Source organism: Monodelphis domestica, chromosome 2 (genome assembly GCF_027887165.1).
Source record: "Monodelphis domestica isolate mMonDom1 chromosome 2, mMonDom1.pri, whole genome shotgun sequence".
Lineage (NCBI taxonomy): Eukaryota > Metazoa > Chordata > Mammalia > Didelphimorphia > Didelphidae > Monodelphis > Monodelphis domestica.
The window spans coordinates 530928696-530940001 of NC_077228.1; the positions used below are offsets into that span (position 1 = coordinate 530928696).

Consider the following 11306-nt stretch of genomic DNA (forward strand, 5'->3'; position numbering starts at 1 on the left):
TCACTGCAGAACCCAAGCTAAAAAAATAATTGAGCCGTCTTAGCTTTCTTTCCATGCAGACAACCATTAAAAGAGAGAGAGAGAGAGAGAGAGAGAGAGAGAGAGAGAGAGAGAGAGAGAGAGAGAGAGAGAGAGAGGTAGCATGGCATAATGGTTAGAGCACTGGATGGGGAAAACCAGCAATGAAATCTCACCTCAGTCACCTGTTAGCTGTGTGACCCTGGGCAAGTCACTTAACCCCCATTGCCTAGCCCTGACCACTCTTCTGCCTTGGAGCCAATACACAGTATTGATTCCAAGATGGAAGGCAAAAAAAGAAAAAAGAAAAGACACTAAGTAGGGACTTTCCAATGGGGGAACAGTTAAACAAGGAATGGAAAACTGGTGCCCCGGAGAGAGTTGTGGCTTCAGAGAAACCTGGGAAAACCTGGGTGAACTGATGCACAGGGAAGGGAGCAGAAGCAGGGCGATGCCACTGATATTGTCCAAGGAACTTTTCCAATGGACTCCCTTGGGTGCTGGGCGGCCAGGGCCCCAATGGTGCAGAATGCTCCCCAGCCGCCAGAGGAGGGGTGCATCCAGGGTGACGAATAAGTCTAATTCTTGGAAGGGGCCAATATGGGAAATGGGTGCAGATTACAATATTTTCCCACCCCGTCGGTGGGAAGGAGGGAAAGGCAATGATTAACTGAAAAAACAAGGTTTTTATTAAAGTAAAACGGACGTGGAAGAAGCGATCTAAAACACCCACAAAGGGCTGTCCGGGGAAAGAACGAATCTGAGGCAAAGCAAGGCAGCCCGGGCAGGAGTGGCACCTCCTGAAGCCCCGAGGAGGCTGCTGTAGCCAGAAGGGAGCCGGGAGAAAGGGCCCGAGACGGAATGATTGATTCATCCTGCCGGGGGAAAGGGAAAGGTCGCCCCAGCTCCCCCACTCCCCCCCCACCCCCCGCGAACGTCCTCTAAAGCCGGAGTCCCGGACCCTCGGAATCCCTCGGCTCTCAGGGTTTGCGGAGGCAGGAAGAGAGCCGGAGGGAAGGGAAGCCACCGTCCGGGGAGAGGCTGGAGCCAAAGGGAAAGAGGTGAGCCAGCGAACACTCGAGCTGCGGGGAAGAGGGCGACCCTGGGAAGCAGCTGGCAGGAAGGAGGGAAGAGGGGGCTGGAAGCCCCCGACCAAGGCCTTGGAGCCTGGCATTGCCCTGGTGCTGGGCAGCCCGGGAAAGCGATCCGGGTGGGGTAGCAGAGAGCACCCCTTCCCCCACGCTGGGCCCTTCGGTTCGGAGCCCCAACCACGCCCAGCCGATCCCAAGGAGATTTATGGGCTCTCCTCCCGCGCCCCTCTGAAAAGAGCCCCACGAGCCGCCAGCTTCTCCCCAGACGGCCCGAATTTTCCGGGGAGATCCCTGGGGGGGAGGACGGGGCCCCAGAGCTCTCTCCGTGTGCTTCTAAGGGGGGCTTCACGGAGGCCACCCGCAGGCTGGGGTCTTTCACCCCTAATCGGCGTCTGCTGCACCCCCTGGGGACCCTCCCCTCCAGGGCTGGGGGCTGGCTCTCTCCCTTTCCCCTTGGCTCTTGTCTCCCATCCAGAAGGAGCCTGGCGAGCGTGCTCTGGAATATGTGGGGTGCGCGGGACAGCTCCTGGCCTTCCCATGTGGAGGTGAAGGCCGGAAGGTGACGCGGTGGGTGGCGAGGGACTCGCGAGCTGGAGTCCTTCATTAAACCAGTTGAGGAACCTGGAGCCCAGAGGGCGTTACGTGCCCTGCCTGAGGTCACCCTACCGTGGGACGGGGGGGAATTCAGGCCCCTGCAACGCCCCCTGTCTGCCGGGTGACAGCCCCATTCCCTCGAGTGTAAAAGCAGGAGAAAACCACCTGTGGCGCCCGCCTCCTGCCGAGTGCCAGTGAAATCCCGTGGGTCAAGCGCCTGCCTGCGAGCGCAGGGCGAACACAGGCTCTGGGCAAGGATGGTTTGGAGGGAAAGAGGCGGGCGCCCACTCCTGGCCCTTTCTCCTTGGGAGCACAGAGTATGAGACATGCCACTTGGCCAGGAGGCTCCCTGCACGGCCCGCGCACCCACCCACCCGGCTGCCCCGCACTGGGACGCACACGCGTGCAGACACACGCGCTCGGCGTGAAAACCCCTCCGTGGGGCCAAAGTGCTGACCCTCCCACTTGCAGTAAGCCAGGAGCCCGGGCCGGTGGGCAGCCCCAAGGCCCGCGATCCCTTCTGAGGGAAGCTCCAGGCAGTGGAGGCTCCTGGAGGAGTTGCGGTCCGGGTCCAAGCTCCAACCCAGGGCGCTGATGTTCCTGCACGCACACACACGCATCCTTCCAGGAGCCTCCTGCAGGTGATGAGGAAACTGAGGCCAGGAAAGAGGGGCTTGGGCCTTCAGGGCCCTCCCTCCTCTCCCACCTCCCGAAGTGTGCACCGGACTCTAGAGAGGGCCAAGCAGGTGCGGTGCGGTCCCCTCACAGCACTGCCCCAGCGCCCCAGCTTGGGTCAGGTTCCAGCGTTCCCGGCAGGCGACCCGCTGGGGCCCCGCAGCCTGATCTTGGGGGGGAAGGGGAGCCCAACCCCCCTCCGTGCCCCCCCCCTTCGCGGGAGGCAGCGCCTAAGCCCCCTCCCAGGCCCCCTGCCCAGGCCCCAGGGAGCGTGGCGGCGGCTCGTCATTGGTCGGGAGCGGCCTCTGGAGCCCCAGGCTCCGCCAGCCCGGGTGGGCGGGGGGATGACATCAGTGGGCCGGTTGGCTTATAAAGGCGCGGAGTGGAGAAGCCGGCTTCAGAGCGCTCCCAGCCGGCGCAGCCGAGCAGTGGCCCAGCAGCAGCGCGAGTCCGCCTGGCACTCCGCGGCGCTCCCACTGCGCTCCGAGGCGGTGCGCCGAAGCTCTCGCTCGGACCCGGCTCGCCCTGCGTCTCGGCAGTTCCCCAGCACCATGCACGTCTCCCGGCTGCTGGCCTGGGCGCTGCTGCTGACGCTCCTCTCTCTCCGACCCGAGGCCAAGCCCGCCGCGCCGCAGAAGGTGGGTGCCCTGCCCTCCCCGGGGGGGCTAAAACGAAGGAGAGCCCCCCTCCCCAGACGGACCGCCGGGGCCCGGGGTGGAGGGCGCTTGTAGATCGCAGTGGGCAGGGAAAAGTCACTCTGCTCCCTTGGCCGAGGGCCGGGGATGCACACCGAGCTCCAGATCCGGGGGGCACTGGAGGGGAGAGAGCGAGTCGGGGCTGTGAACTGCCTGGCAGGTGGGTGAGGAGGGAGGGCGCAAGACGGGAGGGACCGCGAGCCGGGCTAGGGGTGAGGGGGAGAGGGCTTGCCCCCTTCCCAACCTTTGCCTCTCACCGGCCCTGCCTCCCCCCAACAGCCTCCGCGAAACCCGCCTGGAGAGGAGCTGGCGGGGCTCCTGGCTGCAGCAGGCGGTGACAAGAAGGGAGACAAGGCAGCGGGGGGCGGCGGCGGCGGGGCCAGTGCCAACAAGGGCTCCAACGCGCGGCTACTGCGCGACCTGCGCGTGGACACCCGCTCGAGGGCCGCTTGGGCGCGCCTGCTGCACGACTACCCCAACGCGCGCAAGTACCGAGGCGTCAACAAGAAGGGCCTGTCCAAGGGCTGCTTCGGCCTCAAGCTGGACCGGATCGGTTCCATGAGCGGCCTGGGATGCTAAGGCGGCGACCCCTGGCGGCGGTGAGTCTCTCGGACCCCTCCTCTGAACTCGGCCGGCCCCAGGGCAGGTGGTTTCGGGAGTCGCAGAGGGTCCGAGATTTAGGAGCTGTAAGAGAACTTCCCTGTCCCCGAGTCTCCCCAACCCCCATTTTAGAAATCAGGAAACTGAGGCCGGAGAGGTTCGCAAGTCGGTAATAAAGTGGCAAAAGTAGAAATAGAGAGAATAGAAATAGCGCTGGATTCGGAGTCAGAAGACCCCAGTTCAAATCCCGAATCTGACACGGACTAGCTGTGTGGCCTCGGTTAAGAGACTTCCTACTTACTGGATTTCAGGTTCCCCAGCTGTAAAATAGAGATTGGACTGGGTGGTTTCTTAGACCCCCTGTCTAAGATGGAAGATCCTAAGCAGCCAGAGGCAGGATTTGGACTCTGGTCCTTTGATTCCAAACCCAGTGCTCTTTTCCCTGTATTAGGTGAGATAAGAGAGTTGGGGAACACCCCCCCAGTTTGCCCCTTTCTGTTAGGATCGGATAAGGGACCTACATAGGAGCATAGACCTCAAAGACTGTCTGGTCCAACCCCTCATTTTACAGATGAGGGAGGGGAAGACACTTGCCCAAGGTCACTCCTTAGTATTCAGAAGAAGCAGGATCTGAACTCAGAGTCTCTGATTCAGAGCTGGTGCTCCTTCCACTATACCATCGTAAACCATTTAGAGATCATCTACATTTGACAGATGGGGAAACTGAGGCTCAGGGGAAAGGAGGAGACTTGGCGAAGGTAGCACAAGGGAAAAGTAGGAGAACCAGAATCCAATCCCTGACTCCTTGTTTTACCATCTGGGAACATAAATTAATTTTTCCCCCACATCTCATGCCTTCAGATACCTAAAGATAGGTATCTTCTGTAACACCCCCCCCCCCAAGGCACAGATGTATCCATGGACAATATTCCCATGATTCCCTCCCATTTCCTAATCCCTTAGCTGCAGGGGCAGGATTTCTCTGCCATGGCAGTAGCCAAAGAGCCAGTATGTGGCTCAGAGAAGCCAGTTCTGGCCCGGGCTCCATGCCTATGGTCCTGCTGCAGAAAGGAAGGGGGTCTTTTCTCACCTCTGATGGTACCAGACAGCCATGAAGGTAGTTCTCACTGCTGAGTGAGAGAGTCAGAAGATGCGCTAGGAAGGAGAGGCTCCTTTGAGAGCTGAAGCATATTGGGGAACAAAAAGCATGAGGGTTGCAGCTGGTATCCCAGGGGTTAAGGCGCCCATTAATCCTACCAGGCCCCGGGGAAAGAGGGAGGGGTCATGAGCCCCACATTTATAAAGAGGAGACAGTCACTCCATCCCTCCTCTTTTAACTGGCAAATAAACGATTATTTGTGTGTGTGTATCTGTGTAGATAGAACATGTATATCTATATAGCCACAATTCAAATTACTTCTATAGTGAAGACAAATAGTCTGTCTCATGCAAAGAGGAAGCCTTCTATGAGCCCCACGCTGCAAACACTGTGCACAAGGGGGAACCTTGACTTTCAGCTCTTGGGGTCTAGAATGGCCCTAGGATGTTCCATTAAGACCAAACAAACCCTTGCCTCTTTTTAAGCAAAGACCAGACTTAAGCCAGTTGGACCCCTCTCCTAGGTCCTGATGCTATTGCATCCTGCATGCCTCTGGCCAGGAAAGCCTGAATTTCCCTAGGCAAGCTTAAGGAAGAGTCCAAAGAAGTGCAGGAGCTGACTCACCACATGCAAATGCTACTTCCTTCCTTCCTCCCACCTTTCCTTCCTTCCTCCCACCTTTCCTTCCTTCCTTCCTTCCTTCCTTCCTTCCTTCCTTCCTCCCTCCCTTCCTTCCTTCCTTCCTCCCTTCCTTCCTTCCTTCCTCCCACCTTCCTTCCTTCCTCCCACCCTTCCTTCCTTCCTCCCACCTTCCTTCCTTCCTTCCTCCCTTCCTTCCTTCCTTCCTTCCTCCCTTCCTTCTTTCTTTCCTTTATTGGGTTCCATCCAAACCCATCACTCTGGAAACAAGCTTCCCCACACTCCCCAGCTCCTCCCTAGATTCCAGCCTGAGAGAACCCTGGAGCTCTGAGCTTGGGGACCAGTCGCATGGCCAGTGCATACCTCTGGCTGGATTGGAACACGGTCTTCCTGACTCTGAGGCCAGCTCTCTGGGCACTCTGCCACACTGCTCTTTTTTTTTTTTAACTTATCTTCCTCCCTCCCTCCCACCTCCAATATTCCTTCTTCTATTTGGTCTGGAATTCAGCTCTTCTTCATGTCTGCCAACTCTAGCAAAAATGTCCAGACTTCTCCCTTCCCTGTGTAGGGGCTTCACAGACAGGCAACCACTTTCTCTCCTTTATTCCCTGCTTTGTGGCTATTCCCTATGGCTCTTGTGCTTTCACCAGTGGGAAATGGTGATGAATAGATGGTTTCCCAGTATTCAGGCTAATATCTCTCTGCCAGCCCCTAGCACCAGACATGACCTCTAGAAGGTGCTTCTTACACTTCACTTCTCAATCCCCTGATAGACAGCCAATCCCAGACATCTAAATCCACTCCTTCCACCCTCGCAGACTTTGTAATTGAGCAGCATAGAAGTCTAGTGCCTGGGGGCAGCTCAGTGGATTGAGAGCCAGACCCAGAGATGGGAGGTCCTGGGTTCAAATCTGATCTCAGATACTTCCTAGCTGTGTGACCCTGGGCAAGTCACTTGACCCCCATTGGTCTGCCTTGGAACCAATACTTAGTATTGATTCTAAGATGGAAGGTGAGGGTTTTTTTTTTTTTAAGAAGTCTAGTACCTGCTGGCTTAGCTAATGGCTGGGACTTCTCATCCTTCTCATTCTTGGTTCCGGAACACCTCTTGGGTCTTCCTTACATGCTTGTAAGGGAAGCTCCTGAAGTGAACAGAGATCTCAGTCCCAGAGAAAACCTAACAATGTGCTCTAGGCGCCTGCATACCACAACACCTTCTCTTTTGATCCCTTTGCTCTCTCTGAGCCTTCTTTACTCCATCTGTAAAATGGGAATAATAGCACTGGCTACTCTGAAGTGTTTAAAAAGAAAAAAGGAGGCGGGGCTTTGTATGAAAGTTCTGGGAGAAATGTGAGCAGGAGCAGTCATCCCGGGTCTTTGTATGGTTCAAGGCTACTTGTAGCTCTTGGCCTGTCCATCCCTCACTTACACCAGATGACCCACCCACCTCCTTTTCTGATTGTGAATGGTAGAATAGGAAGGTGGAAAGCACTGACTCTGGAATCACAGAACTTGGGTTCAAATCCCACTTCTCATGTTTACTGTGTGTGACCTTGGGCAAGTCACTTAAACTCTAGGGACCTCAGTTTCTCCATCTATAAAATGAGGGGGTTGAACTAGGTACCTTTCTGATCTAAATCTTTGATCCTATCCCTCTTCGTGTGCCTGGATAGTCATCGTTGTTGTTCAGTCATTTTTTGCAGGCATGTCCAACTCTTTGTGACCCATTTGGGGTATTCTTGGCATCAATACTGAAATGGCCTGCCATTTCCTTTTCCAGCTCACTTAACAGATGAGTAAACTGAGGCAAACAGGGTGACGTGACTGGATCAGAATCACCCAACTAAAAAAGGGTCTGAGATCAGATTTGAGTTCACAAATGTAAGTCTTTCTGACTCCAGGGCTGGCACTCCATACACTGTACCACTAAGGCTTCATTGCAAATGTTTTTTTAAAATTAAAAAAAAAGTCAAACAGAAACAAATATTCAATCTGTTCTTGGGAGAACTATCATAGTAACCGAGGTGGTGCTACGGCTAAAGTGCTGGACTTCAAGAGTGAGAGAGACTGGAATTCAGGTTATATCTAGCTGTGTGACTGATTAACCTCTCTGGGCTCCTGACTAATGGCCAGTGTCCTAGATGGAGGAGTGGGGTGCTGCAGCTCCACCCGAGGGGAGTCTCTGCCCCTCCATCTCTAGGTGGCCAGAGATCTGAAAGGGTGCTTCGTTCTGCCCCCCAAATGGTCTCTAGTAACAGCAGCTCCCGTTTCTGCTTTTCCAGTTGTGAGATGGGTGGTGGGAGAATTCTCATTTGTTTTACACATCACAGGATGAAAGAGCATCCAGTCCAACTCCCTCATTTTATATATGATGTCCAAAAAGGTTAAATGACTTGGCCAGGGTCACACAGCTGAAAAGTGGTGGGATCCAGTCTTGAATGGAGGTCTTCTGAGTAGGACCCTCAGCATGTTGCTTCTCCATAGGCTTCCTTTCTTTGATGTCTGTACACCCCCTCCATTTTACCCAATGGAAATGTGACCCCGAGGAATCCAAGGGAGCCCTCAGGCTAGGGTCCGAAGACAGAAGAGGTGCAAGGAATGGAGGCCAGAGGTCTGACATAGAACTCTCTCCTCCTGTACTCTCTGTCCCTCCATTGAAGCCCAGGAAAACTTTTTTGCCCCAACTTCCTCAAAGCCCTGAGGGATCAAACCAGTGTGGCCAGGAATCCCAGAATCCTGCATCAGCAGGGACCAGATGAGTAGGAAGCATCCTGTGTTGTCCAGTCCTGGTCATGGGAGAGGCTCTGGCCCCTGGAGAGAGCTCAGGATGTCCCAGATGTGAGACCTTGGGCACATGGCTTCCCCTCTGGGAGTCTTGGTTTTCTCACCTTCGAAAAAGGGATTAAGAAGACCTCCTTCCTGGGAGGCCGTGAGAAAAATGGCAATAGAAATGGGTTTAGAATGAAAGGATCTGTGTTCAAATCCTGCTTCCAGCACTCACAAACTGCAACGTTAGGCGAGTCACTTAGCCTCAGTTTCCTCTGCTCTAACACGAGAGAGGTAGACTCAGGGTTTCTTGAGGTCCCTTTTGGCTGTGATCCCATGATGCTCCCTTAACATCTCTGAGCCTCAGTTCCTTCCAGCTTGAGAGGAGATGATCCCTTGGAGCCTGGCGTGCCCTCCTGTCCCCTGTACTTTCCCACAGGATGCCTTCCCCGCTGCTGCTCTTCCCCTGGTCCCCAGCTTTCCCTCCCTCTTGTGGGAATATGTTGTATCTCTTTATCTCTGCTTCTGGCCTGCAGACTCCTTGCAGGCAGGGCCTTTGGCACCGGAGGGTCCGTCATCAACGATTCCTGAACTGAATGGAATTTGTGTGTTGCAGGACCGACCGGGCACCACTGGCACGAGTCGCCCAGAGCATCCTCGGTCACCCGCCCGGAAACATCTGGAAGCACCTCCATCACGTGGGGCTTTTCCCTCTCTTCGGGGTTTTGTTTCTGGTACGGGGAGACACCGCCAGCTGTTTGCCTATTGTCTGGGAGGGGCGTTCTTATTGTCATTGGGGCGTTGTGGGTTTTCTCGAAACGAAAAATAAAAGTTCTATATTATATATATATAAAGATTATATACACGAAACACACCCTCACCCTGACCCCCACCTTATGGAGACTCGAAGACAAGAAATGGTTTTTCCGAGACTGCCGAGGTCAGCAATATAGCGAACGTTGCTGTTTGTAAATTCACGTCCTGCATAAATGTATTTATGTTGTAAAGCTATTTATATTGTTTATAAAGAGATATTTATAAAAATTTTATTTATGTAACTAAATGAAGGGGGTCCATCATTGTCATGTACTTGTCCTCAATAGCTGGAAACTGTTCAAAACGTCCCGCCAATCTCTGGACAGCTGTCTTTATTTATTCGCCCTCCACGTTTCTTTGGGGAGGACAGGATGGTGCATGGGTTCTTTATTGTTAGAGTTTTATCGATGTCCTTATTTTTTGTAATGTCTCCATCATTTTCTGGTAGATTGTGGTAGGGTACAAAAAGGGCTGGATTTGATGACCCAAATCATGGCTCTTCTGTCTTGCCTGTATGACCTTGGGTAAGTCCTTTCATCTCAATTCCCTTATCTGTAAAATGAAGGGGAAGGGGTGGAACTAGATCATCTCTAAGGAAGAATGTAAACTCCTTGAGGGCAGGAACTATTTGATTGTTGTTTTGTATCTCCTACACCTAGCTCAATGCCTGGCACATAGTAGGAACTTAATAAATACTTACTGGATGAATAAGTTCCCTTCTAGGTCTACATCTCTTTGTTATGCTCCTTTCTTGTCTCTCCCCACCATGGAAACATCCTTTGGGCAGCCAGTTCAGCTCTGGCATTTGTCCCTGGTCATCCCCACCCCTCACTCTAAGGAGAAGGAAGAATGGCTCCTCCTCTGTCCTCCAGAGCTAACACTGTTCCCCGCATTTCATTGGGATTTCATTCCCCCCATTATTGCATCATTATTGCAATCCAGTTTATTGTTTTCCTGGTTCCATTTTGTTTCTGATGCATCCATTCAAACAGATCGTCCCATGTTTATCCGGTATGTAGTCAACCCAATTTCTTCTCCCAAAGGAAGAATGGACTTGAATGGCAGTAAGAGGGTACGAGGGGCAGCTAGATGGTGCAGTGAGAGAGTGCCAAACCCAAAGTCAGGAGGAGTCCTTTTTCTGAGTTCAGATCTAGCCTCAGACACTTATTAACTGTATGACCTTGGGCAAGTCACTTGATCCTGTTGGCCTCAGTTTCCTCATATATAAAATGAGCTGGAGGAGGACATGGCAGACCACTTCAGTATCTCTACCAAGAAAACCCCAAAAGGGGAGTCTTGAAGAGTCAGGTATGCCTGAACAAAGAGGGCAGGAGGATGAGGTGTCTTCTCCAAAGTTTATCTTGAGATCATCTACCCTATATCTGATGAATGAAATTTCAAGGAGCCGACTTCCATTTCCCTAAATTCCAGCTCTCCTTGCCCCGGATGATTGAATCTAGACTTTGAGAGGAACTGAGGGACTTCATGAGCTAAATTATGTCATGCATTGACTGCAGGCAGATCCCTGGGCAGACTGGAACTTCCGTGGTGAATCAGATGGGAAAGATATACCTGTCTTGAGGCTTTGTCCATTTTCTGCCTCCCAGGAACAACTTTCTCTGGCATCAGAGAGGAAAGTAGAGATTTTTAAGAAGAATACAAATTCAAGCTATTTCACATCTTTTCACATGCCCTGGTCCTTCCAACCTCTCCATTTGCCCCCAAATGCCTCAGAAGGATTTCATTTTCATCTCTCCATTTCGATATCGAACCCTAGCCTCTCTACTGAGTCCCAATCCTGCATCACCAACAGCCTATTGAACTTCTTGAGCTGGATGTCCCAACATCTCAAAATCATTTTGTCCAAATTAGAACTCATTTTCTTTCCCACTAAGCCAGTGATGGTGAACCTTTTAGAGACTGAGTGCCTGAACTACACCCTCATGCCCCCTATGAACTGCCCTCTTACCCCAGATGGAAGGGACGAAGAGCTCCCATGGGGCTCCTGGGATGAGGGATCAGTGATGGAAGAAATGTCCTCAGCCAGGGAGGGGAGCAGCACCCTTTAGCACGCATGCCATAGGTTCATCAACACAGCCCTAAGCCCTCCCCTCGGATAGCTTACATTTTTCTGTTGAAGGCTGCAATGAGCCTTCTAAATCTGAGTCATTCTTGATTCTCCCCTCTCCCACCTCCTCTAGCTAATGCATTGCCTGATGTTTCCACCTCCACACTGTCTCTCTGATTCATCCCCTTCCCTCCACTCACATCCAGAATCAACATTGCCGTTTAAGCTCTCATTCCCTCTCACCT

General features: G+C 53.2%; 1 protein-coding gene across 1 annotated transcript; it reads left to right on the plus strand.

The window, feature by feature from the left end:
* The first annotated feature begins 2754 nt into the window (after positions 1-2754).
* Positions 2755-9704, plus strand: NPPC (natriuretic peptide C). Its single transcript, XM_001363003.3, has 3 exons — positions 2755-3016; positions 3353-3672; positions 8794-9704. The coding sequence occupies exons 1-2, from the start codon at positions 2930-2932 to the stop codon at positions 3650-3652; spliced, it is 387 nt and encodes a 128-aa protein (XP_001363040.1). The 5' UTR covers positions 2755-2929; the 3' UTR covers positions 3653-3672; positions 8794-9704.
* The last annotated feature ends 1602 nt before the right edge of the window (positions 9705-11306 follow it).

Bases quoted from the DNA above. Each gene is read 5' to 3' on its own strand.
- NPPC (XM_001363003.3), top strand. From the start codon at position 2,930: ATGCACGTCTCCCGGCTGCTGGCCTGGGCGCTGCTGCTGACGCTCCTC. The intron at 3,017-3,352 runs GTGGGTGCCCTG...TCCCCCCAACAG, and splicing joins AGCCCGCCGCGCCGCAGAAG to CCTCCGCGAAACCCGCCTGG.